Raw genomic sequence first — 27,175 nt, forward strand, 5'->3', positions numbered from 1 at the left:
TGTGGAATCCAGCAACATGGGGTCTGTGGGGCTAGGACCACCTGTCCTGCACACAAGCGTTTGATTGAGAAGCTCTGCTCTTGGAGCGGTTCGTAGGATAACTAGTCATTATTAGATTGACTTCCATGCTTTTCATGCTCTTAGCATTTGATGGTGATCTTTGGAACAGTTGTTTGCAAAATGGCAAGTAGTTGAGAAATGATGTGTAGATGTGTCTGAGAGGCGTTCATGGAAGTGACCCTGTGGTGATAGAGAGGAAGGGGGTGTGGAGATGGAGACATTAAGTTATTATTGAGAAAATGCGGCTTTTAACATAGTCTTAATGGACTGTCAAGTTCTGCCCTTGGCCCCCTCCTTTTCACAGATGGTTGAAAGGTGTGTGTGTGTGTGTGTGTGTGTGTGTGTTGCCTTTTATTCGGCAGTATGATTCCAGGGACCTAATGGGATTTGCTCTTGGCCTTGTCTTCTCTGAGATTTACCCTGAGCCATTCACTCTCAGCCCACGGGAGACCTGACACAGTGTTTGGCCACATGATGGATTAGAAATATTTTGTGCTCTGGAGTCCACTGGGCCTAGGTTTGAATTCTCCTCTCATAATATGTAAGCCAGTAATCTTAGGAAAGGAACTTCTTCAATACTTGCATCTAGAAAATACTACTTTCTGATAGGATTGTTATAGAGATTACTAATAATGAAAGCAAAGACCCTGACACCATACCTGGCATGTAAATCCTCACTAAAAGATACATTATTATTATTATTTAGGGTAGGAATTGTGTTTGAGTCTCTGCTAAAAAAAAAAAAAATGGAATGGAAAAGAAGGCTTGTAATGGTCGCTCACTCTAGTGTATCACAAGTGCAAAGAAGAAGAGACTTAAAGGCAGAAAAAGCTAACACTTCGGAGACACTTACTGTGGACCGTGTTATGAACACCTGACTCTGTGAGGTGACGTCCGTTGCTCCCATTTTACAGATGAAGAGTTGAAGGCCCAGAGTTAGGAAGTGCTGGTGCGAGCATTCAGAGCCCGTGCCCTGAGCCCTGACAGCCCGCCGCCTCAGGATGATCAGAGCTCTGAAGGCATCCCCGCAGGACGGCTGATAGGAGAAGGGTTATAAATACGCACTTACCCATATAAAGAGCAAAGGCGTAAGGTACAGGCCCTCTTGTCCGCTTCCCTCCCTTTATGTGCCTCCGTGAGTATTTTTGGAGGAAATGAACATGGCCCCTCATTGGGAGGGCACTTACGGAATGCTTGCTCTAGCCTAACTCTAGACATTAGGACTAATATCCCGGCGCCTAACTCCTCCGTTGTATTCACCGTGCTCTTGACAGACAGGATGCAACAGCCCCATTTTGGGAACTTCCGTTCCCTGTTAGCTGAGACCTGTGGCAATGCCTTCCTCTTTTCATCCTAGCTGATTGTCAGCAGCGGTAGCCACAGCCCTTCCTGTCCCGGCACTACATCTTACCACACTCTCGTCCCTCAACGAGCTGTGAGCACCATATTCTGTTCTGCACCATGTTCTGGGGCCTCGCCACCTCCAGTGAGCCGATCCACCTCCCTCCCCCTGGGGTTACGGTGCCGACTGAATTCTCAGAGGGTGATTTGTAAAGTATAGGTGCCCAGGAACAAGATGAACGATCAACCTCTAATATAAACGACCATTACATTGCACCTAAATTGTTGAAAGAAGATTTTGCGCTCAATATTTTATTCAGCAGAACATTTTTTTGTAACAATAAGGTTGATTAGAGAAAGCTCTGAAAAGTGCTTCAAGTTAGTCTGATTGTTTGTCTCAAGGATTAAAAAAAAAAAAATTAAGTGGTAAAATAGAGGGAATAAGAAGAAGTAGAAATTGAAGCCAGGACCCTAGTGAAGAGTCTTTGCCATCATTTTCCTCTCGGGATTAAATTAAATTCAGGATTTGCGCTTTCCACAGCCTTTTTGTTTGTTTTTTAGCCATCAGGGGTGGGGGGGGGGTCTTTTTTATTCAGGGCTCCGGACTAGCCTAGGTCCACAGCAGATTTAAGGTACACTGGTGGTCTTGGATTGTTTGCTTTAACCTAATAAGAAACGCTGCTTGAGATCCTCGACTGTCTTCTAAATTATTACCCCCAAGCCACCCTGAAATGACACCTGCCATTTGCACTGAGGTTTTCGCCCATGTGGCCCGTTTGACCTTTCTGCCTCCTGGGCTGGGGGCTGGCGGACCCTCACGGACATGGCTCTGCAGGTACTTCGTCCGGCGGCTGTGCACTTGTTTGGGCGCGTTTTATTTTCACAGGATGAGATGCTAAACCAAGGGCACAGTACTGCAAATGAAGGCTGCTTAGAGCATTCAGCCTTGTCACTTGGCAGAGTAGGTGGGTTTAGCCTGCAAGGAGGAGGGTGGTAGATGAAGGAGGTAGGGGATTTTGCTTTATTATTTACTGCAGCTCAAATAGGGATCCAGATACAAAATGAATGCCTTCATCATCGTATTACATGATGTTGACTAGAATTGCAGAATTCTAAACAAGCATTCTTTCTTCCAAATGAGGGTTTTGGAAAACAGCATTAAAGAAGATTGATATGTAAAAGCTTATGGTCTTGCTCTTTGTATCAGCCCCAAATATTTACTGAAGCTAGGAGAAGAAAAGGCAGACTTTCCTCTTTTCTCTCCCAAACGTGTGATTGTTTAGAACTCAAGTGCAACATCTGGAAGTCAGATATACAGAGAGCAATTTATGGAGTGTGAAAGATTTGAAATATTCAGTGTCCTTTAGTGGGAACTCAACTTTCTGGGGCTGCATTCCCCCCCCCCCCCCCAGCACAAAGCAGGCATTTCTGAGATCGCTTTTGCCTCTCTGAATTAAACCCTTTGTGCCTGGATCCCATAAACAATGTGCTTTTTAAATGGGAGCCCCCTCCCCGCCCCGGCCCTTTTCTCCAGTGTGGGCAGCCAATCAGCTGCGCCCAGCCGCATTGCTGGAGCACTTTCCATTCTGAGCAGCAACAACGTACTAATTTGATGCACACATGGATGCCTCGCGCACTCTGCAAATTCATCACCAGCATCTTGCATTAGTCATCTGATGGGCTGCCAAGTGTTTCATTTTCTTTTCATGTGACTTTATTATTACCACCTCTCTCCTCTCTTCCAAAAACCTCCAAAAGGCGGGGCCGGAGGGAGGGCGGGGGGGTGGGGGGGGACGGAGGGGGAGAATCCAGCAGAAATCCAGCCCTGCCCTTCTTTGCACACGAGAGCCAATGTGGGGCTGATAACGCTGCGGATGCGTTGGTGGCAGCCTTGCAGAGCGAGACCTGCACTTAACTTGCAGCTGCCTCCCGAGCCGGGCTTCAAGATGTCCACGCCCCGGGTGACAGCCGGCGGGGCGCTGCCCTGTGCTCGGGCGGCGATGCTGAACAGCAGCCTGCAGTGAGAGCCCGCAGCCGCTGCCGCCGCGGAGCAACCTAATGGTGCCTGTGCTTTGTTTTAGTTCATCAAATTTCTCCGACTCATTAGGCACTTTGCCCCGTGCTCCTCTTCCTCCTCCTTCCGCCTCCCCGCCCCCACCCCACCCCCATTTTTTTTCTTCCTGTCCCTCACCGTGCAGCCCTAACTCTGGCTCCCGGTTCCCTTTTTGACAGTAACGGCACAGCCAACAAGATGAACGGCGCTTTGGATCACTCAGACCAACCAGACCCAGATGCCATTAAGATGTTTGTCGGACAAATCCCCCGGTCCTGGTCAGAAAAGGAGCTGAAAGAACTTTTTGAGCCTTACGGAGCCGTCTACCAGATCAACGTCCTCCGGGACCGGAGTCAGAACCCTCCCCAGAGTAAAGGTACAGACCGTGGGGAACGCACGCGGTGGGGAGGGGGCAGGGCGCGCGGTGGGGGGCAGGGTGCACGGTCAGGGGCACCGGGGGCGCGGGGCCGGCGGGGCTGCCCTGCGCCCGCGGGAGGGAGGATCGCGAGGGGGAGCAAGCCGCCGCCGCCGCCGCCCGGGTGCTCCGGCCAGGCGGGCTCCTCCCCGCCCGCCCGCCGGACAGGTGGACCGAGCCTGCCCGGGACGCGGGAGGGAGGAGCGGCGGGAGGGAGGAGCGGCGGGAGCCCGCGGCCGCGCCTCTGTGCAGGCGCGTGATTGCTCTCCCGAGGTCACTTTCTAGGCAGCGCAGGCTCCTCTGGGGTGGAGTAGCTGCCTCTCTAAGGAACCGTGTTTCTCAGCCTTGCGTTTCCTAAGCGAACTCTTTCTACCCCTGCCTTCCCGTTATTGCCCGTGCAATTACGATGGCATTTTACTTTTCCGTAGCCTGTGGGGACCCTGAAATGCCTTCGGAACAGTTGCTGTAATACCACTGGGGTCAGGAATAAAGGGTACACTTTTAAGGGGGACATCAATTCTTGGGGTTTAAACGGGGATCATTGAGTGAAATGTGCCTTTTCGGGCGGGAAGAAGCACCCTAGCGGCCTGAAATAGTTAGCACACCTTCAAAACGCTTGTGGTTTCCGCCCTTACCAGTGGTAGGATTCAAGTGTATACAACCTGGTGGTTTTTACTGCCTCCATTTTAAGATGAGGGTGATGGGGGGCGGGGGGTGTCGGTTGTTAAAATAGAGACGAGAAACCTCTTTACCGGGTGGTTGAAGCTTCTGTGTTTTGGGGTCCTCCCCTGTAAGCTCCATGCAAACTAAATTTAAAATACCTTCTCCGCTGCTCCCTTTTGGTCTTTGTCGATGTTTTAACCTGGCTTTAGTATTTTTGTTCTTTCTCTGTTCTTGATTTCTTGGGCTGTCGAACTAGGGCCCCCCTGTCTTTCAGTAGATCTTGCTCTTTCTTTTTCTCTGCACCTTGGAATTTCTGTCTGCCCTATTATTTTGTTTCTGTGTCGCCTCTCATGAGAGGTCCTGCAAACTCATTGTGTGGCTCGTATGTATACTTTAGTTGAACCCGTGAATGTTAGCACACACTTTTCTGAGCCTCTTTCTTACTGTGAAGGTGAAGGGACAGGACTAAATAATCATTAAGACTGATGCTCTGTGACTCTGAGAAATGCTGGGCCATCTCTTGTTCTCTGTAGTTGCTGAGGTCTGATAGCACGTTCAGAAACCTTTGAAAGAATGTTAAGGCCAATACTCGTTTTATAAAGCCGAGCAGACGTGCCTTCAGATTAAGTTCCTAAGACTCCTGTTCTCTGTCTCAGACCATGTAACACCAAGGGTGTTTTCAAAATAACTTAGGGGGAATTTTCTCACCACAAATTTGGTTGTCCCATTATTAGAAAAAATATCAAATATCTGAAATTCGATAGGAGTTAAGACATCACAGATGGGCGATGTTGAGATGTTTGTGGATCATATTTCCAAATTATTTACCCACATGTGTCCCAAATGTAGAAGACTAGAATTTGTTTTCATAATTAATTTCTATAGTATCCTACTGAGGAAAGAAACTTCAGTGCACCAGACTGGAGCAGAGAGTCACCAGAAGGGCCATCCCACCATCTAGAACGGCACCCGCAGAAAACTAGGCCGGGGCAGTAAACTAGTCTTTTAGAACAGTAACCATGAGTTCATCCTTGTCCAGGAAAATGTGCCTCCAGATTTCAGTTTCTCAGCATTTTTCAGAATGACCTTTGACATAGTGATCAAACCTCATTTACTATTGTCTGATTACTTGCATTTTAGCTTTCACACATGTCTTGCCTTAGCCAAAAAGACTTTCTTTCCATCAAGAAAGTGTGCATGGTCTAGTTTTTCTACCATTTTCTCTTTTCCTCAGTGTTCCTCTGAGCACTGTCTTGAAGAGGCTACATTTGAGACTATATATTTTGTTAACTTCATTCGCTATGTCTTGCAGCTAACTTCCTTTAAATAGTTTGCATAAGCCCAGAGTCTTGGAGGGAGGAGGAGACGCGATGAAGGAGCAAACTTTTTTAAGCACATACGCTGTGCACCAGGCCCTGTTTTAGGAGTTCTTTCATTTCCTTCTTGCCAAAATCCTGAAAGTAGGCGCTGTTCGTCACGTTTTACAGATGAGAACATCGAGGCTCTATTAAAAAAAAAAAAGTTAAGAAGCAAAACTCATTTGACCCAGCTAGGAAGTAGCAGAGTAGGAATTTGGGCACAGTCCGTCTTCATGTACTTGACCTCCATGTGTTCACTTCACTCAGATGAGGCCTCAAACCAACCTTGTTCTGCTCCATTTCAGGGTGTGGGCCGGGGGCCTTCTCCTTTACCTAAATGCTCCCCCGAATGAAAGGAGGGAATTCTGCCCTTTACGAACAAGGTTGATTTGGTTCCTGCCTTTGTGTTTATTTAGTTTCGATGCTCATGGGTTTAGATTGTACATCATTCCCATTCTATCATGGGATAGAAGTTACAGATGAAGGGGCGCCTGGGTGGCTCAGTCGGTTAAGCGTCCAACTTCGGCTCAGGTCATGATCTCACGGTTCGTGGGTTCGAGTCCCGTGTCGGGCTCTGTGCTGCCGGCTCGGATCCTGGAGCCTGCTTCTGACTCTGTGTCTCCCTCTCTCTCTGCCCCTCCCCTGCTCACGCTCTGTCTCTCAAAAATAAATAAATGTAAAAAAAAAAAATTTTTTTTTTTTTACAGTTACAGATGAAATCATTCAGATCTTACCTTTGGAAATATAGGTCATTTCCCATTACTGTGAACTCCAAGGCTCACATCAAATATTGCTTGAAGTATGTGGACTGTCAGCCGAAGCTTGAAAGGATTTTTGTTATACAGATACCTCTGTTTTAACAGTATTTGTAGTGATGGGATTTGAGCTGTATAATGACATTCCCCTCTGAGGATTACAGCCCTTAGCCGCTTCCATATAGAGAGCAACCACCACCACTTTTCCACCGATGCCTGTGTGCGTCCTATGGTATTTTCCTGTGCACACGTACAGTAGGACCTCACATTTACATCGGTCCTGTCAGCAGAGTATAGTTGTCGTGTGTTCCCGGGCTGATGTCACATCCTCAGAAATCAGAATTTTGGATCTCTGTCTGAACACAGTCTAAGTAGGGCTTTTGGAGTGGCCATGATTCATTGCCTCAATGACATTGATAGTTCCAAGGACAGAGACAAAATCCGGTTATTCCGTAATCCAGGTGAATTAGGTTTTTCTCTCGCTTTGCACCTGATGTTCTGTTTAAGTCTCAAGGCATAAAAACTTTGTTTTTGTTTTTTGGGTTTTTTGTTTTGTTTTGTTTTGTTTTGTTTTGTTTTGTTTTGTTTTGTTTTAATCATCCTTTAAGAATTAGAGCCTAAGCTGTTCGTGCCTTCTCCCTATTAGCATATGTGTTGACTAGGCAAAGTCCGCAAGCTGCAGAAGCTGGCTGTCCTACCTACTAGGACTCATGGAGAAGATGTTTTATTCAGTAGTTACCGGTCAAGTCTGTGGGTGCTGAGACATACCCCCCAGTAGTTAAGAGCGTCGGTTTTGAAGTCAGACAAGCCAAAATTCAATTTCTGGCTCGACCACTTCCTGGGTGTTGGCCTTGTGCATGTTTCTTAATCTCATCTGAGGGTGGAGACTGTCCAGTAGGGTCACCCAGATGAAGTTACATGCTTTGTTTGCCCAGAGCTTGGAGATAGTAGGAGCTTGTGTGGTGATGGTTACTGTTATAATTGCTATTATCATCACTGTCCCCAAGAACTTGAAATCTAATAGGGACAGTGAGGCCAGTGCACAGGTAATGGAACTATTGAAGACCACGGGATAAGGGCAGGAAGGGGAGGAGCCTATCTGAACTCTGGAAGTTCAGTGTTGGGGGGGGGGGGGCGGGTGATGAATAATTGGCAGCTGTGGAGATAGGGAGACATGGCAACTTCACCAAATCCTGAAAAAGAAAAATTGGATTTCAATAAGTAAAGACAGTGTTGAACATTGCAAGTGGATGGACTGGCCTGATGGTAGGCGTGGGGTGAGAAATGCAGGGCGGGTCCTGGGAACTGTGAATCCTGCCAGAGATGGAAAGAAACGTGAAGTCCATGAAATGAAATGGAAGGGGGGGAGGTCACGACATCTGGAAATAGAAGCTAGGGCCAGTTCTTAGAAGGCCTTAATTCTCAGGCCTAAATATTAGAATTTTATTGCCTAGATAGTTGAGGGTCAGTGAAGGCTTTGTCAGCACAGGGAACAGAGACCAGGAGGCTGAAGCACGTGGGGCCTGATCAGAGACGCTGCTGGCCGTGGCCATGGGCAAGGGGGTCCCGAGTGACACAGACCTGAGAGTGTTGGAAAGAAGGGGACTTGATAACTAAATCGAGGCAGGGATGAACAGGAGGACTTTGGCCTCACTGGGAGGAGTGGAAAAGCAGTCGACAGTGAAGAGAAGGGGAAGGGGAGGAACATGGAGTCCAGGTTGGACCGTGTGTTGAGTCTGAGGTATCACAGAAGAGTCAACAAGGATGCGTGTGGGCCAAGGAAAGCCACTGGCTCGGGTGTTTGGGGGGATGTGACAGCATTTGAGAAGGGTAGCAGTCACGGACTGTGTAGATTTACATGTGAGGCCGCCCTTTCTAGGAGCCTGGCCATTTTTGTGTTAAGCAAACAATAAGGAGCTGAAGCCAACGGACATACTGAAAGCATAAGGAAGACAGGAATCGGGGTCTTTGAGGAGACAAAAGAGTGGCCGAAGAACATTGAAACAGGGGACAAGGGGCCCTCATCTGAGACAGCAAGGGAGTTAGAAGGAAGTAACAGCAGATCAAATTTCGGTCTAACGGAGGGAAGTAGACAGCACAGATGCCCTCCGTCTTCTCTGGAGACGGCCCGTTCCTGAGGAGGCCGGCGGAGCAGAAGACATAAGGGGAACGGAAGAGGTCGAAAACGACTGCTTTGGAAGAGCTGGTGGGAACGAAGGGCAGGATTGCTGGAGGGCAGGGCGGCTTCTCCTGACACTGGGATCGTGCGGCTGTTGAGAGTAGGGTGCCGAGGGTTGTGCTTCTGGGAGCGAGCAGGGAGGTGGAATCACCTGTTTCTGGAGAGGGTCAGGAAGGGTGTTGGGTGTGCGTCAGAATGTTCTCTGAGACCTAAGATAGGGAAGCCGGGCAAGGCAGAGGGGTGGCCTCTGGCCTCAGGTTGGTGGTTGAAAAGGACGTACGTGGAGGACGTGGCAGGTGCGGGCGTGGGGTTCATGGAACCCAGACTCCCCCAGAGCCTCCCCATGTTGGTAAATTGGGCTCCTTGGATCGTTGCTCTCTTGATATTTCTGTTCTTGTCAAAATTATAACCCAGGACCATAGCACCCTAAAAAAGTCTACTGTAGAATGAAGGCGAGTTACATTTTTCTAACCTCAGGTGTTAAATATTCCTATTTAATCTTGTTAAGTTACATGCTTGTTCTGATTTTACAGGAAGGGAAACTGAGGGGTCTGTGCTAAGTAACTAGAAAGAAATCATTGAACGTTTGAAAGTAGAGGATCGGACCAAGCCCCGGGTCCGAACCTAATGCCTCAGCGATCACATTTCTCTCCCTCTCCCTCCCTGTCTCTCTCCCTCCCTCCACCCCACCCCTGCGATTTCTCAGCCAAAAGAGAGCTAGAAACGGGAAGTGGCTTGCGTAGACTCTCTCTGTGTGCCACAGGCCTGAAGAACAAAACTTCCTTTTTTCTTGAAATGTGCTCCGAGGTCAGGTCGTGGTAGAGCTTCTCTGCAGCTGTAGCTCCTCCAGTTCTAGAGCCCAGAACATTCTGGGTGGAACAAAAAGTAAATTCAAGGCTCCTCTGGGAAGAGTTATTAACGTTTCAAAAGAGCAGTTCTTGGAGCGGCTGTGGTGCCGGCGCCTTTTCATCTTCTTGATGGTCCGGCCGCAGTTGGGGTGGCCCGCGCCATGGCTGATGTGACCCTCGTCCCCTCCCGCTCGGTCTTGGACTCGGAGTCGCTCCTTCCCTTCTGAAAGCCCCTACTTCAGTCTGCAGGAATTCATTAATAAACTCTAAGTTGGTCCTAATCCCTAGGAGAAGGGTGCAAGGCCCCAGTACCTAATGTTCCTCATTTCAGGCTTTGACGAGAGGAAGCCCTGCATCCAGAACATTCTCCCGTGGTAGGGTGGGAGGAGAGCAGGCCCCGGGGCTTACAAGAGACTTAGCGCTATTTCATCATCACCAGCTCGTTCAGGGAGCGCGTCTCGGTGTCTTCAGCCCTGACGGAGCGGCGTCATATGCTGCTGGAAGAGTCCAAAGAGAGGTGCTGTCTTATTGACCCATAATCCTTAAAATGTGAAAGGTTCGCAGAGAACACCTTCGACCTTTTTATTAAAGGAATCCCATTGGAGGACTGGGGTGGGAGCGTTTCCATGTTTCACGCCTTTCCTTTCTTCCTGAAAGGACTCTTGTCAGAAGCTTCCCTTAAGTAACAGAAATGGGCGTGGAACCGGTTTATTGAAGCGATGGCATCTTGAAATCCATAACTGAGAAAGAATTCAAAATGCAGGAAGATGAACCAATTTTACATTTCAACACACGCAAGTAGGGATAGGATTTCTGCCCTCAATCTCTTGGAATCCAGGGTTGCTGCCCTAGATTTTCTGGGACAGCCCCAGTTTTGATAGTGCTGTCTCAGTGGCCCACAGGAAGGATCTCTTCATCCTGAATTAATTTTACGTTAACAGAAATCACTGTGTAACTTCCTGTGACATCTTTTCATTGTTTGGCTGACTGAGTCCTGCAGGATAAATGTAAAATGCAGTCAGAATTTTTATATTCATGCAGGCGGGGATCCTTATCACATCCCTGGGAGAGGTGGGTTCGGTAGTTTTATCATATGGCTCTGTTAAAGATTTAACAATTCATGGTTTTCGTGGAGTTTAAAACTATTTTGACTTATACAGACTGCATCCACAAGCACCGATTGAGATGAATCAGAGAATTGTTAAATTAGCCTCTGTTAAGTTACAGCGAGAAGGAATCCTGTTAAATGCCCCCTACTCCGGAGCTGAGACTGGATTGTGCCTGTCTAGCCCAGCCCTGAATTTCTGTTGCTTTTATCAAAGGGTAGCTTCTCCCCTGGCAGATAATATCTGTCCTGGGCATATTTTGATCCTTATATCTCTGGAGAGAAAAAGAGGAAGAAAAGGAAGGAGGGAAACGCAGAGGACACACAGAGCCAATATCAAAGAAGAAAATAAATTACTTAAGGCTGCTTCTGACCATTTTGTTTTCTCCTCCTCTGTCTGGGACATCACCTGGTCCCCAGCCGTCTTGTCCCTGGTCGATTTGCCTTTCTGGAATTAACGTAGTGAAGGAATAAAGGAAACGGGATATGGATGAAAGGAGAATGGATTTTTTTTTTTTTTGGTAGAAATTTACATGAAAAGTAAACCCAGGGCCTCATGGCCTAGGTCTGTTGGGATCCCTCCCACACATGTCTACAGGTTTACTGAAACAGCTAAATTTAGATCTCACAATTTGCATTTCCCATTGAGTACATTTATAGTTTGCCTGCCCAGAGGTCTTATTTGCCTTTTCATTTGCCCCCAACGAGATTTTTCCATGTTAGAAATGCTCTCCCATCAGTTACACAAGTGAACCACCCTGGTTTACGACACTGAGGGTCATTATGAAACCAGTCTTTGGAAATGAGAAGTCCAGTTTCCCAAGCAGAAGGAGAGTGCTTCCTGTAGGGTAGAGCTGCCCGTTGCTCTGACACACACGTGCGTGGCCTATGAATTGGCGTGGCGTAGCACGACCTGCCCTCCCTTACTGCTTCCACTCCAAAGACCCCAGATGATCAGGCAATCAGGTTGAAATGTTTTCTCTCTTCCTCCTTCAGTCTTTGCTTCTAATGAAAACTTACCGTTGACCGTAGTTGAGTTAGATTTAGAAGTGTTTAGAATGCTAGTGTTGTAAATATAAATAAAGTCATTACATACCTTGTGAGAAAGTTTCTGGTCTTTAATGATTCCAACCATGGTCTTAGCACCATGACTATCCTTTTTCTTGTGTTCATGGATTCTTAAAAGACTGAATTTTCTTCTTGGACATATGGCCCCAGATGCTAACAAGATTTAGGCATGAGGTCTCGGGTTCTTTGTTCCTTGTCCAAACTTCACTGATCCTGAGATCATCCATTCACATGCTTTCTTTTCTAATATTGGCTAGCTAGCCCAAACCTCTTGCGAGACCCTTCAGACATAAGCATGCCAGAATGTGCCACTATGAATAAATGCACAACAATCATATGACCTTCAAAACCACTGGAAACTAAAAAGGGATGAAAAGAGAATTGGCCAAATGGGAAAAAGTAGAAGCTAGACTAAAATAATATATGATTTAGCAACAGATTGATTCGGGTTTTTATATTCTGGTAACAGAAATGCCAGATGATGGTATACTGGCTTTCAGGACACCTGGTCAAGAGAATTGGAAATGTTCTGACCCCTACTGTGAAATTCAGTGGAAAAGCAGACATCAGGTACCTCAGTGATACATTAAGTATCACACTAGAGGAATTTGCAGTGAACTAGACCAATTATATGTATTAAAGAATTAGGGCCTTCCAATGTCTTGAGTTTATTTTCCAGTCCGCTTTGATGCACACATGTGGTGGGGAAGGGAGCACAGAATAAAGGCATATGGGGCCTGATGGATTGGGAGGTACGTGGATTTCTCCAGGCCTCTTTTCCGCTGAGTCACGTAGACAGACACATAGGTAGCAGCACAGAAGCAGGTTTTGCTATAGATGGAAAAAAGAGCTAGTTCTCTGAACAGGGCCAGGTTATAATGGTAAAAACTAATGGGTCTGGGAGAATGAGGATGGCAATTGAGACGCCACAGGAATAGCTATTAGGATCAATATTTTTTCACTCTCTATGTAAATTACTGAGAAAGATGCCCCTAATCCAGTTTCCACGTTCTGGCATTAATTCAGATTGGAGAAACCTGGTTGGAGAAGTATACTTTGGACAGTGATCGGTTTGAAGAACAAAGAAATGTAATTTCTCTACTTCCATTAGGAGGATCATGAATTGGTATCAGAGAAATGAATTTGAAGGATCGAAAGGGAGTATCCACTCATCGCACTCTTTAATTGACCCAGATTCTGATCATTATAAAATATTTTGGAGTACGTTAAGGCCTCAGGTCTATGGAGGACGAGTCCCATAGCGGAATACGTATTTGGCTCAAGACCTGCCTCTCCGTAGTAACCTTTAGTGTCGTGTGGAGTGTTCAGAGTCTCTTGCCAGCTAGGCCCATCGATTGTTGTTCCCTTATTGATTTCTTTTTAGTTTTAGGTGGAAAAAAAATTGCTTTATAAATTCCTGTGGTTTAATGGAAACTGTATCAGAGACACGTAGAGGGGCATCACGATAGGGAGGGTGAGGGGTGCAAGAAAGCATGCCTTCGACAAGTTCATGGTCAAAATGGCCCCCGAAACCTAAACGTTACAAGTGAACAGAGCAGACACCAAGTGTTAAGGGACAGGTAATCCACCACTTCGCACAAAGAGCTTTTTCGCTCCTATATAGGCCACTGTGCCCGATATCAGGAAATGTTATTGAAGATGCATCAAGGAGGTGGAGGCCTTCCAAAGGAGAACAGCATGAATCACTGAGGTCTGGAAAGGTGAGCCCATATGGAAAGGTCCAGGAGGTTAACTTAAAAGGCCTGAGAGCATTGAGTCACAAAAATGAAAAGGGAGGAAGCCTGTAGCAAAACATAAAAAGAGGGATTGTGCTCTCAAAAAAAAAAAAAAAAAAAAAAAAAAATGGAGAAGAAAAAAAAAGAATATGATTGAAGTTTTGAAGATGCTAACGTGCAGAGTGAGGCTATATATAGATAAGCTCTTTCAATTAATGCTAAACCCCTGGATTCCGCTGCTTAGACTGAAAATGTTGGCACAGCAGCAAAGTATAGAGTTTGAGCCAAACTTTGACCCAGAAGAGGTGGTGAACTTAGAACATGATGAAAGTTACAGACATGGCGAGCCCGCTAACTCACAGCCCCCAGGAGCGGACCTCTGGCCGGCGGTCTCCTGAGGCTTCGTGCCCAGCTCTTTTGTAGCAGGGATTTGGAGCCTTGAAAGCCCTGGGTCCTTTTTCATGTAGAAGCAAAACGATAAAGAGGTGGCCCAGAAAGCTAATGAGATGTTTACCTGAGTACCGCCGCGTGGGCATAAACATTTACTGGCGCCTACTGTGTGCAAGGCATCATACTTAGTGCTAGGAATATACGTATAAATACGAAGAACGGGCCATGGTCTTGGCCTCAAAAGGAAAGAAGGAATCGGACAGGTCAAAGACAGGATGACCATCCATTCTTTGGAAATGGAGAGTCAGCTTGGGGTTAAGCAGTGTCCATTGTGTGCATGGGTGCATGGTTTCTTTTGGAAAGTACCCTGAGGTTGCCCCGTGTGTGGTCCTGTGCTGCTCACATAGTAAAGGTGAAGTGAGAGAGTTAGCGGAACCCAGGGTCACGTGACAGGAGGAGTTTTGGCTTCCAGCTACACACCCTGTATGTTCTCTCTCCCCTTTGTCTTCATCTTTGGTTTCCTTCCTCCTTCCTCCTCTCCCTGTAGGGAGTTGAGGATGAGAAGAGGCTAAAGCGTTCACTAAATGAACCTTTCGGAGGGTTCTCCGTAAAATGCAAGGGTTTGCGGTTTGGTGCCATCCCGCAGTATCACGCAGACACGTGTGATGCGTCGGCAGGCCCTCAGTAGCCCCTTTCTGTGTAACACCCTTTAGAACAATGCCTGGCCCTAGCTGACGACCCTACCATCCAGGTGATACCAAAGAGACATGAACAGCCTTATCCTCCGTAGGTCATGTGTGTGAACTTGTGTTTGCACACATATACAACACACGTTTGTTTTAAACTTTGTGGTGATGCAAAGATAATTTCTTTGAACGCCATTTCTTCAAATGGGTGTGTTACTGCCTACATAGTAGACCTCTGAGGAGTAAATTATTCATAGAATATTGAACGTCAGTGGCTTTATACAGTGCCTGACATATGGCGGGATATGAATAAAAGATAGTAGTGTATGGTAGGTCGAGTAGAAGACGACGGGGATGGAAAAAAAAAATCTCAGCATCTAGATTTTGTAAGCCATGTGTTTTTGTTTTTGTAATTTTTTGTGCAAAGAAACCTAATGCTTCTTTCTCAACTAGTCTGCTAGAACATACTATGCCTGATTTAAATCGGCATTTTATGGGGAAGGAGAAGGACATGGTAGAAGGAGGAGGGGGGGGCGGACTCCTCAGTAAAAACCAGAGGTCTCTGGGGAGAGATTATAAATGTTGGCAAAACAAATATTGGAAACTCTGTAGAGGGCCTCCTATAGATTTCCAAACCTAAGTATTCCCAGTTCTTGATCCTCATGTCCTGGCCTCAAGGACAACAGGCTCTTTCAGAACAATTGTGTCTGATTATCTTGCTTTGGCCCAAATTTCCACGGACTTTGGATAATGACTGCAGGCCTTACGTCACATTGCTCGGCACATTCGACTGTGTTTGATATTGAGACACGTTGTAGTGATCGACACTAGCCTAGTGCAGAGTTAATGCAGCCCGGTAGAGTGGTAAAGCTCTTATTTTTCGCTGCCTGGATTGTTTCTTAAAGATTGTCCTTTGGGGCTCCCGGGTGGCTCAGTTGGTTAAGCGTCCAACTTCAGCTCAGGTCATGAGCTCGCAGTTTGTGAGTTTGAGCCCCACATCGGACTCTGCTGACGGCTCAGAACCTGGAGCCTATTTCAGATTCTGTGTCTCCCTCTGTCTCTCTGCCCCTTCACTACTCCCACTGTCTCTCTCTCTCTCTCTCTCTCTAAAATAAAATAAACATTAAAAAGAAAAAAAGATTCTCCTTCAAGTCAGGTGAGTTGGGTGTTTGTTTAGCTGAGTGGTTTTTGTTTGTTTACGTTCGTGTGAATATCTTGTAAAGAATTTTTGGCTACTCAAAGAGGATGTGAACCAAACTGTTCGCATATGTTAAGAAAAATCAGAGAACAGCATTGCCCAATTTGTACGCTCCTGCCATGCTAGAGACCTGTCTCTCCTTCACGCCTCATACTTCCGTTCGGCTGGTTGGGGTGGAGGGAGAACAGATCCGCTTAGTTTCACTCTTCAGATTAAACCGTTAACGTCAACGGCAAAGCAGCAAGTGGAGCTTTAGTTTCTTAAGTCCTCTGGAAGATGTTCATGAGCTGTCTCAGCTGTCCAGGCAGATGGGACTTTTTGAGATGAAGGACCACTATTTTTGCCCTTTCTCTTTAGGGTTCAACAAAAACCTGTTCATTGGGGGGGGCGAGAATGCTAATGATTAGCCCCGGAAAGGTTGACCAGGGCCCTTTCGCTGCCTGGCCTGCCCCGCACGGTCTCCCTAGGACAGGGGTGGAAGCTGGCCAGAGTGTCACAGCAGTTGGGATCTCCATCAGTCCCTGAGTGAGGTCCATACACCCTGGTGATGGTCCTCGGGGACCGCAGCCACTGTGCGGCTCAATAAGGCAAAACCTAGTTTTGGAAAAGGTCGCTTCTCAGTAGGGTGAGTGAGAAGTGTTTTGAGGTGTTTTCTCAGGAGTTAGATGGATCACTGAGCACCAAGCAGCCTTCCCAGAGCCCCCGCCATATCCTACCTGCCATCATCCCCCTGGCTCGCTTCCGTGCGGCGGAACCAGGAAATGCCATTTCCATGCCCAGGCCTCTCTCCTCTCTGCCAAGCCCGCTGCTGAGTGTGGTGCTCTCTTTGTGAAGTGGACATCTGTCTAATGGGAACTGGATTGTGACCACCAGTTCATTTTACACAGGCCACCGTACAGCTGCCAGATGGTGGCGGGGCTTAGCTGTTTTGCAAATCCAATAGGGGTGGTTCGCCACCCTGGAGGTAGGAAACGGAGGGGGCCCGGCCACCGAGCCCGCGTCCCTACTGAGGCAGTGCCTCCAGGAGCCCGGGCTTGGCTCTAATCTCTCCGAAGGAAGACTTAGGAAAGGTAATGAATAAATTAAAGCCACATTTTAAAAAATCAGGTCTTTGGGGTTTTCCTCGCGACCTCATTGTTGACTAATCTGTACTTAGGAGAACAGTTCTTAAGTGGGACATGTCAGGCTTTTTCGCTACAGATTAAACCCCAAGGCACATACAACTGTGACAGCTTCGGGGGCAACAGGAAGAGTCCGCGTCAAATGGCAGAGTCTGCTTGTTGAACCTGGACCGATGCGTGGTCGGAAGGCCCGCCTCCTCTCTCCAGGACGCCAGGCCCACAGTGCTCAGAAGATCAGAGAAAGGCCTGCCTGCCTCTCTGTGGCTTGCGCCCCCGCCTGCGTGAGCTGCCGAGCTGTAAGGATTTGTGAAATCGTTGGTCGGCCTGCCCTAGCAACACGAGATGCCGTGTTGACACATATACCATTCCGCGTCCGCGACAAAACCGCTTTATTTTTAGAACACTTCAAAGTGAGGAAACCGTTAAGCCCTATCGCATCCTCTCTTGCCCTCCAGCCACTTCTCCCGCTGCCCCAGGCAGATCCACCCCCATTTTGTAAAAGAGGAACCTGAGACAGGAGATTAAGCGATATTTTGAGCAAGGCTGATAATGCCTGGGAAAATTGCTGATCTGGTCTTAAAATCGAACACATCCTTCGGAGTAATTTTTATAATGCTGCCACTTCTCTTACCTAGACCATGTGCGTCCCATATGACCTCACATCTAAGCCTTAATATTGTATGTGGAGTTCAAAAGACAATTCAGTCTCCCATTTACTTTCCTGGCATTCATTCAAATAAAAATAGGCACATAATACTGCTTCGTATAAATCAAAGCCCCAGGCACACTTTGAAAATCTTTGAGAATGCACAGTACTTATTTTCATAAGTATCTCCCATGCAACTAGCTTTAATTTGCTTGTGAGAAGTCTGTGTCTTTTTTTTTAATCCCTGGAGCCGCTGTGCCTGGCTCAGTGCCTGGCATGAAATGGTCACTCAGAATTAGCTGCAGATTGAATGGGGCGAACTCTTCATCCGTCCCGTCCGATACCAACTTGACCCATTTGTACAGAGGTGCTCCTGGGAAGCGGAGAGAGGCCTTTATTCTCTCTTAGAACGTGTCTTAAGAGCCTTGTGTACCAGGCAGTGTGCAGTGTCCTAGGGATGCAGAGACAGGAGGTGTGGCCCGTGTCCACAGGGTGCCCAGGGGTGCTGAAACAGAAATCATTCACCATGGCCCCAGGGGTGACTGTCCCCACAAGTCACCTCTGTCAGCACCCCCAAAACCACAGGGCTGAGGTGTCCCTCACCCGAGGCTGTATTTGTTAGGCTCCTGGTGGCCCTCAGGAATGTAGTGTCGCAAGGGAGGGGAAAAAAAGAAGCCAGTGAAAGAGTCGCATGAATTGTAAAACTCTGTACAAACGTGAGGTGTGATGTTGAGGTGTGTGCTTTCCCTGGCGCAGGTTAACACCCATGCCACGCGTAGCTTTGTTTCCCCTTTCTTTTCCTACCAAATGAAACGCCAGCTTCCCATCAAACACCTGCTGGAACTGAACAGGGGTACCGCCGGAAAGGCAGCGTGGCGCCGCGATGAAGAACGGGGCCCTGGTGGTCAAGGGCTAGTTTCTGACCCACCCCTGCGGTCCACTTTGTGACCTAGAGCAAGTGACGTGACAGCTCCATGCCTCGGTTTCTTCATCTGCAAAGCGGGTACGATTGCGATGCGGCTCCGCTGAGATCATCTGTGTAGCGCGCTCAGAGCGAGGGGGCGCATAGCGAGCTGTTCCCATTCCCCGTCGGCTCGAGGTGAGAAGACTCGAGTTCAGAGAAGTTAGGGGAGCCAGCGGCCTTTTTCTGCCAGCGACGCGTCAGCCCGCGGGCAGTCGCAACACGCCGGCCTTTCTGCAAAAGCAGGATCGGTTCTCGGTAGGGTCAGCAGTCACAGCTGATACTCTGCGGAGGACATGCTGTGTGCCAGGTCCTGTACTCAGGGCTTAATACCGCAGTATCTTCCTGTAGCGCGCAGCCTCTCAGTATTCCCCTGAGGCAAATACTCTCTCTTGAGCCCATGCTACAGCTGAGAAAATGGAGACTAGGAAAACAAATGCGTCTACTGAAGGGGCAGGTGAGGAATTCAGACCTAAGAGGTTCATCCTGAGAATCCATGCTCCTAACCACCTGCCTCAGGGGTTCCTGTAGCCCCTGGGTGTGTGTGTCTCCGTTCTTGGTATTGGTTATGACGCCGAAATGATCCCTTTCACTTCGAAAAGCATACTTCTCTGGAGTGGCGTTGCCTCTGACGCCTCTCTGTGCCTACCGCTTGGCACAGCAGCAGGCAACCAACAGGTGCTTACTAATGTTTGTTGAACGGTATCGAATAGCATTCCTTGGATGTCGGCCTCCGTGCCTTGAGTCCCATCCATTGCCTCTACCTAGAGGTGTTACTTCTTTTTCTTCTTTCCAATTCTGATGGTTTATATGCTGGCCTTTCTCGTGACGTGCCACTTCATCCATAAAAGCTCCTTCGTGCACGTAGCTTTCTGTGTCATGCTCCAGTTGGGTATGCACTGGTCTACTTGAACTGGAAGCTTCCGGCAGTTGGGGGTTACTTTAGTCAATTGGTGCATCTGCTGGAACCTCGCAGAACTTCACACAGGGCTTTGATACCTGTCCTGGACAGGGGCGCCTGGGTGGCTCACTCGCTTAAGCATCCCGACTTCAACTGGGGTCATGATCTTACAGTTCCTGGGTTCGAGCCCCACGTCCGGCTCTGTGCTGACAGCTCAGAGCCTGGAGCCTGCTTCAGATTCTGTGTCTCCTCCCTCTGCCCTTCCCCTTCACGCGCTCTCTCTCTGTCTCTCTCAAAAGTAAACATTAAAAAAAAAATGCCTGTCGTAGACATCAGTTGAGTGAGTGAATGTGGAACGTTCAAGAGAAAGGGATACTTTTTTCTCCCCAGCTGTTCCACCTGGCTTTTTTTCCCCTCCTTTTTCTTTCTCATGGCACGTTGGAGTAGAGTGCCCCATTGCATCCCTGGTTTTGAATCTGCTCGCGGACACTCTACGGAGCATGAAAAAAATATTGTTTCAACTGAAGCAACGGAAGTAAGAGAATCATTTTAGGGTGTCACCGTAGTGTGAAAAGTTTTGACATTTAAAATAAAATCAGGAAGGAGAAAAGCAGTTCGCTCTGCAGCCGGAGTCTCCTGCCGGCACGGGCTGGGAGCCCTCTGAGCGGCTCGCTCACCTGAAACCCCGCCAGACTTACAGATGTTTCCTTTGGCTCCGGCACGGAGCGCCACATTGCAGTCCTCGGGAGCAATTCCCTTCTGGCAGGGACTGATGTCACGGGGGGTGGGGCAGCAAACAGAGCAATGACTTCATAGGTCTCACCCGTTGCTCGTGTCTCAGGTCCTGGGATGCACATCGCCCGCTCCCTTTGCCTTTCCGTACGTTACTTGATTCGCATTTCGCCAACGCCTCCAGCCCTTTTAGGAGGCCGTAAAAGCTCTGCTTGGCTGAGTGCGTTTCTGGAACTCTGTGAGATGAAGACCTGGTGGGTTTTACTTCTGGTTGCGAGCCGAGAAATTCCCTGAGGGTCACACGTAGGTAAATGGAACCCTTCCAAAGTGAGGTTTTCTTCCCTCCTGGACTCGGATTATAACACAGCAGAAAACATATCCACCCAGGAGGGATGAGGGAGGGGTGTGAAGTGAAGAAAAGGACACGGAGCGACCCAAGGCTGTCTCCTGCCTCTGATTTCTAGCCCGAGGTTTTAAACTTTCCTTTGGAATGCAATGTCCCGCCGTGCCTGCAGCTTGAACCTGCCTGCTGTTCTGCTGTTTGTCCCTGTTGCTGTTGATGGTGTCACCTCCCTTCCTATCAGCCAGGCTCCGTATCTTGGGAACCTGAGTCTGTGGTGTTCTTCCAGCCGCTTGTTCTATTCCTCCCCCCACTGCCATCTGTACCGCCATCTTGGGGTATTGTGTGCAGCCAACAGCCTTCTGGAGGCGTAATAAACAGGCACTAAATTGACACGACTGCAAGTGCAAAATCTGGTTAAGTTTTAAGGTGTGTGGGCCTCTGAAGCCATCACCACAAGGAAAGTAACATGTTCACCGCCCCCAGCAACTTCCTCTTCTGTGGAAATCCCTTCCTTACCCCCACCCCCAGCCCCAGGCAGCCAGTGATGCTTTCCGTAGCTTGTAAGTTTCTCTTTCCTGGAATTTCATGGAACTACAGTCCTACTGCATGTGCCTTTTCCTGGCCTGATGTCTCTCACTCAGCATAATTATTTCAAGATTCAGTAGCAATAGTTCACGTCTGTCAGTACTTTATTTCTTCTTAGTGCTGAGTAGCATTTTGTTGAATGGACAAACCACCGTTTGTCAGTTCTCCTGTGAAGGGGCGTTGGGTGGTTTCCAGGTTTTTACTATTCACAAGTACGGCTGCCGCGAACACTTACGTACAAGTGTTTGTATGCTCCTGTTTATCTTGGCTAAACATGTAGGAGTAGAAGGGCTGAACCCTATAGTGGGCGTGTATCTAACTTTTCCAGAAACTAGCAAACTGTTTTCTTAAGCTTTTGTATCGTTTTACATTCTCACCTGCAGTAAAGGGGTCCCAGCCCTTCCATATCCTTGCCAACACTTGGTATAATCAGTATTTCTAACTTTAAACATTTGAATAGATTGTGTTGGGTGTATGTCACTGTGTTTTAGCTTCCATTGGGCTAAAGACATTAATCATCCCTTCATGTGCTCATCGGACACTTGTATTTCTTCTTGGTGAAGTGTCTATTCAGATGTTTTTCCAGCTTTTTAATTGGGTTTCCTTACTGTGGAATTTTGAGAATTACCGACCAACTCTCCATCCAAGGCCTTCACCAGATCCAGGTTTTTACAAATACGTACTGCCAATCTGACTTGTCTTTCCAGTCTCTCAATGGCTTCTTTTTAAAAGCAGAAGTTTTTCATTTTGATGAAGTCTTATTAATTTGTTCCTTTACTGATTATGCTTTTGCTTTCATGTCAAAGAAAATCTAGCTCACAGTTACATGCGCACACAAAAAATCCCTTGTACTTCTTTTCCAATATAGGTGTCTTGTTTGTTTGTTTGTTTCCTCCTTGCGTGCTTGCCCTGGCTAAAATCTCCAGGACAGAGTTGAGTAGAAGTGGTGAGAGTGGACGTCATTATCGTGTTTTTGGTCTTAGGAGAATATCATTCTGTCTTTTAGCATTAAGGGTGATATGAGCTGTAGGTTTTTTATAGATGCCCTTTATCAGGTTGAGGACATTTCCCTTCTGTTCCTATTTCACTGAAAACTATTATCAGGAATGGATATTGGGCTTTGTCAAATGCTTCTTCTGCGTCTGTTGAACTGATCCTGTGGCTTTCTTTTTTAGTTCATACATTTGGTGAACCGCACGGATGGATTTTTGATGTTAAAGTCACCTTGCATGGCTGGGAAATAAACCCCACTTTACCGTGATGTGCAGCCCTTATGAAATTCAAATTTTATTCAGAATTTTTGCATCTGTGTTCAGGAAGGAATATCATTAAGTAGTTTCCTTCTAATTTCTTTGGCTGATTTTGGTTTGATGTAATCCTGGTCTCATGAGTGAGTTGGGAAGTATTCCCTCCTTTTCATTTTCCTGGAAAAGTTTATGTTGAGTTGTATTATTATCTTCTTAAATGTTTGGTAGAGTTGATGTGAAAGTCATCTGGGGTTCAGGTTTTCTTTTTGAAAAGGTTTTTAAGTACAAATTTAATTTCTTTAGTGTATATAGATCTATATGTCCTAAATGTGTATGTATACATGTACATAAACTTATATATGTACACATATGTGTATATGTACATATATTGTGTGTGTGTGTGTGTGTGTGTGTATATATATATATATATATATATGTATTTGTATGTACCTATAAGTCTCTTCAGATTGTTTCCTGTTGAGTTTCTCTCCTTCAGTGAATATGTCTGTTTCATCACAATAGTCAAATTTATTGGTATAAAGCTGAATATAATGTTCTTTTATCCCTTTAATATCTGTAGAATCTATAGTGATGTCATCTCTCTCATTCCTGATATTGATATATTGTACTTCATCTGGCTAAACGTGTCTCAATTTTGTCTGTTCAAAGAACTAGCCTTTGGTTTTCTTGATTTTCTTTGTGTTTGCTCTATTTTATTGATTTCCACTTAGATTTTTATTCTTTGTTGGTTTGCTTTGGGTTTAATTTGCTAATTTTTCTGGGGTTTTTTTAAGGTGGAAGCTGAGGTCATAAATTTGAAATCATTCTCCTATTCTAATGAACACTTAATACTTCTCTCCTAAGAACTACCCTGCCTACATCCCACAAATTTTGATGCATTGTGGTTTCATTTTCATTCACTTCTAAATAATGTCTAGTTTCCTGTTTTATTTCTTCTTTGACCTGTGGTTATTCAAAGCATGTCATTTAATTGGTAACATTTGAAAATTTTTCAGAGATTATTCTATTACTGATTTATAATTGCTTCATTGTGGTCAGAGAACCTAACGTACCTTGAAGGGCTTGAAGACTTAGAAATTTCTTGAGAATTATTTGATGCCCCGTAATATGGCCTGTCTTGGTAAGTGTTCCATGTGTGATTGAAAATATATATCATACTGTTATTGGACTGAATGTTCTAACAAATGTCAGTTTGGTTGATACTGTTGTGCAAATCTTCTGTATCCTTACTTTCTGTATCTTTATTCTATCAATTAATTTAAAAAGCTTTTGAGGGGTGCTGGCTGGCTGAGTCTGTTGAGCGTCCAGCTTCGGCTCAGGTCATGATCTTGAAGTTCGTGGGTTCAAGCCCTGGTTGGGCTCTGGGCTGACAGCTTACAGCCTGGAGCCTGCTTTGGATTCTGTGTCTCCCTTTCTCTGCCCTTTCCTTGCTCACGCTCTGTGTGTGTGTCTCTCTCTCAAAAAATAAATATTAACACTTAAAAAATAATAATAACAAATAATAAAAATCTATTGAAATCTCCAAATATTATTGTGGATATTTTGTTTATCCTTTCAGTCCTATCATTTTTTGCTTTATGTATTTGCAAGTCCTCTTATTCAGTGCATAGATGTTTAGAATTTTTATGTCTTCTTGATGAATTGACCTCTTTATTATTTTGAAATAATCTTGATTTCTAGTATTCTCCTTTGCTTTGAAATCAACTTTGGTAGATACCAATATAGCCACTTACTTTTAATGAATGTTGTAATGGTTTTTCTTTTTTCATTCTTTTGCTTTTAACCTATTTGTATCTTTATATTCAAAGTGAATTTCTTGTGGATAGCCAAAAGTTGGGTATTACTTTTTTTTTTTAATATCTGTAACAAGTTCTACCTTTTAATTAAAGTATTTGCTTAATGAACATTAATTTTGATTGTTGATAAAATTGGGTGTCATTCTACTATTTCATGGTTTGCTTTTTATTTCTCCTTTATTCTTTCATCTTTTTCTGCCTCCTCTTAAGATTATTTTATCTTCTTTATGAGCTATAAAACTCTTTGTTATTTTAGGAGTTGCCTTGTGGTTTATAATATATATCTTTACATTATTGCAATTTACCTCCAAAGGATAGTATACAGCTTCACATATAATTTGAGAATCTTAGAGTAGCATACTTCTTCCATTTTTTTTTTTTTACCTCCCAGACTTTATACTATTATCGTACATGTAACTTTGACATACATTATAAACCTCTCAGTACATAGTTATTTAGGTAGTCAGTCTTCTTTTAAAGAGACTTAAATAAGAAAAATTTCTTATATATTTACCCATGTTGTTATTTTTTCTAGTTCTTTCCATTCCTTTGTGTGAACCCCTATTTCCTTCTGGTATCATTTTCCTTTTGATGAAGGACTTTAGTCAACACATATTATTGGATAGTTCATCTCTTGGTAAATTCTTTTACCTTTTGTATGTCTAAACACATTTATTTTGCCTTTTTTCTTTTTTTAAACATATTTTCACTGAGTATAGAATTCTAGGTTGACAGGTATTTTATGGTCAGTGTTTTATTTTTTATTCTTTCCAGTTCTTTTGAGAATTAATTGACATGCAGCATGCTGTTAGTTTTAGGTGTACAACATGATGATTTGGTTTAGGTCTATATTGCAAAATGATCACCACAAAAACTTTAGTGAACTTCTGTCACTTCACATAGGTACAAACTTTTTTTCTTGTAAGGAAAACTTTTAAGATCTCCTTTCTTAACAACTTCTGAATACGAAGTACAGTATTGTTAACTTTAGTCACCATGCTGTATGTTACGCCCCCAGATCTTCTCTTATAACTGGCAGTTTGTACCTTTGGCCACCTTCAGCCATTTCCCCCATCCCCCAGCCCCTGACTCTGGCAACCACAGTCTGATCTCTGTATCTGTGAGTTTGTCTTTCAGTTTCTAAAGATTCACAGTCTTCCCACTTGTATTGTTCCTGACAAGAAATTTGAGGTCATCCTTACCTTTGTTTTTCCATTAATGACTCTTTTTTCTTTAGTTTGCTTTTGAGACTTTTTTTTATTACTGTGTTGAAGCAATTTCACTATAAAGTGTCTTGATTTAGTTTTCTTCATATTTCTTGGGCTTTGGTGAGCTTCCTGGATCTGGGAGCTTATAGTATTCACTGTAACTGGAAATTTTTCAGTCCTTACTTTGTTCATTTTTTTCCTGGCCCCTTTCTCCATTCTTTCAGGGACTCCAGTTACTCACATATTTGGCCACTTGAAGTCACCTATGGCTCACTAATCTGCTCATCCTCCTCTTCCTCTTCTTAATTCTTCTCTGTATATTTCATTTTGAAACATAGTTTGCTAATCTTTTCTTAAATGTTTAATCAGCCTTTCATCCCATCCACTGTCTCATTTATCTCAGACATTATAGTTTTTAATCTCCAGAAGACCATTTTGGGTCCTTTTGATATTTTCCAGTTTCTACTTAGCTTTTGAAATCTACAAATCCAGGGATATAAAAGTCATTTTAATGTCCTTGTCTGCTAATTCTAACATCTGTAGCACTTCTGCATGGTTTCAGTTCGTTGCTTTTTGTCACTATGGACCATGTCTTCCTCCTCCTTCGCATGCCTAGAAATCTTGGATTGCCAAGATACTGGACACGAATTTCACCTTACTACGTTCTGGATATTTTTGTTTTCCTCTAAAAAAATGTTGAGCTCTGTTCTGCAGTGCAGTTGGGATACTTACAAGCAATTTGATTGTTTTGAATCTTGCTTTTGGGATGTATTAGGCAGATCTACCCAGCCTACGGCTCCTGATTTCCTACTTCTGAGGTCAGGCCTTTCTGAGTTCTCTACCCAGTGTGCCTTGAAGTAGTTTTTTCTAGCCTGGCTGGTGGGAACGGCACTATTCTTGGTTTGTAATCCTTTTGGGTGCCCCCACACACACCATCTTTGGTAGTTTCTTGATACACGTGCACTGATCGGCATGCTCCTGAATCCTCCGGGGGGGGGACCCTCTGCAGATCCCTGGGGTTCTGTCTGTGTCGCATTGTCCTCTCCAGTATTCTTTCTGTGAGTTGTGTCTATCCTCCCCAGACTCTCAAATCCAAATTCTCAACTCAGGATGTCTGCCCAGATTCCGCCTGGCTTTCTGCTCCCTGCTCTGTGGCCTGGAAACTCTGTAGAGCAGTCAGCTGTTAACAGGCTGGAAGGTTATCCGTCTAGACCAGAAGCAGAGGTGTGTTCTTCGGGATTAGATTTCTTCATCCCGATTCTTTTCTCACAGTGCTTTTTATCCAGAGGAGTCACAATATGGGTAACAGTACATGAGCATTTGGTGGCACCCTGTTGCCTAGTCAGTAAAGCCCAGAGTCCTTGGCCATGTTTTTCAGATCTTCCCTAATGTAGCCCCCACTGTTTTTCCTAATTGCCCTCATTATCTTCATTCCTCCAGATCGATTCTTTATAAGACAGAATGCCTGGACTCCGGCTCCTTCTCTCCATAGCCTGCCCTTTTTTCAGAACCTACCATTTCCAACAAAGTTGTATAAAATCTCTGGGTTCAAAATAACCTCTTTCTCCTACTCCTTTAAAGACTTACGTGTGTCTCTTGCATTCACTGTCACCTTCCACTGTGTATTAACTTACTTATGCACAGCTCTTAGCTCCTCTCGGTATCTATAAATCGTTTGAGGGTGGGATTCATGTCTCATTCGGAGGCTCTTAGAAATAGATGAGGTATCCAATGTAAAGTGATCTTTTCATGTCTAGTC

General features: G+C 45.5%; 1 protein-coding gene across 10 annotated transcripts in view; it reads left to right on the forward strand.

Moving 5' to 3' along the window:
* Positions 1-27,175, forward strand: part of CELF2 (CUGBP Elav-like family member 2) — a 311,282-nt gene that overhangs the window by 139,432 nt on the left and 144,675 nt on the right. For 6 of the 10 annotated variants that reach the window (XM_042991007.1, XM_042991006.1, XM_042991008.1 and 3 more), the window contains one exon: positions 3,634-3,830. In XM_042991007.1, the coding sequence (XP_042846941.1) occupies positions 3,634-3,830 (197 nt within the window). Of the gene's footprint in view, positions 1-3,265; positions 3,463-3,633; positions 3,831-7,794; positions 8,852-27,175 lie in introns of those variants that run through there. The other 4 variants (XM_042991009.1, XM_042991017.1, XM_042991020.1 and 1 more) reach the window with 4 other exon arrangements.

Source organism: Panthera tigris, chromosome B4 (genome assembly GCF_018350195.1).
Source record: "Panthera tigris isolate Pti1 chromosome B4, P.tigris_Pti1_mat1.1, whole genome shotgun sequence".
Classification (NCBI taxonomy): Eukaryota; Metazoa; Chordata; class Mammalia; order Carnivora; family Felidae; genus Panthera; species Panthera tigris.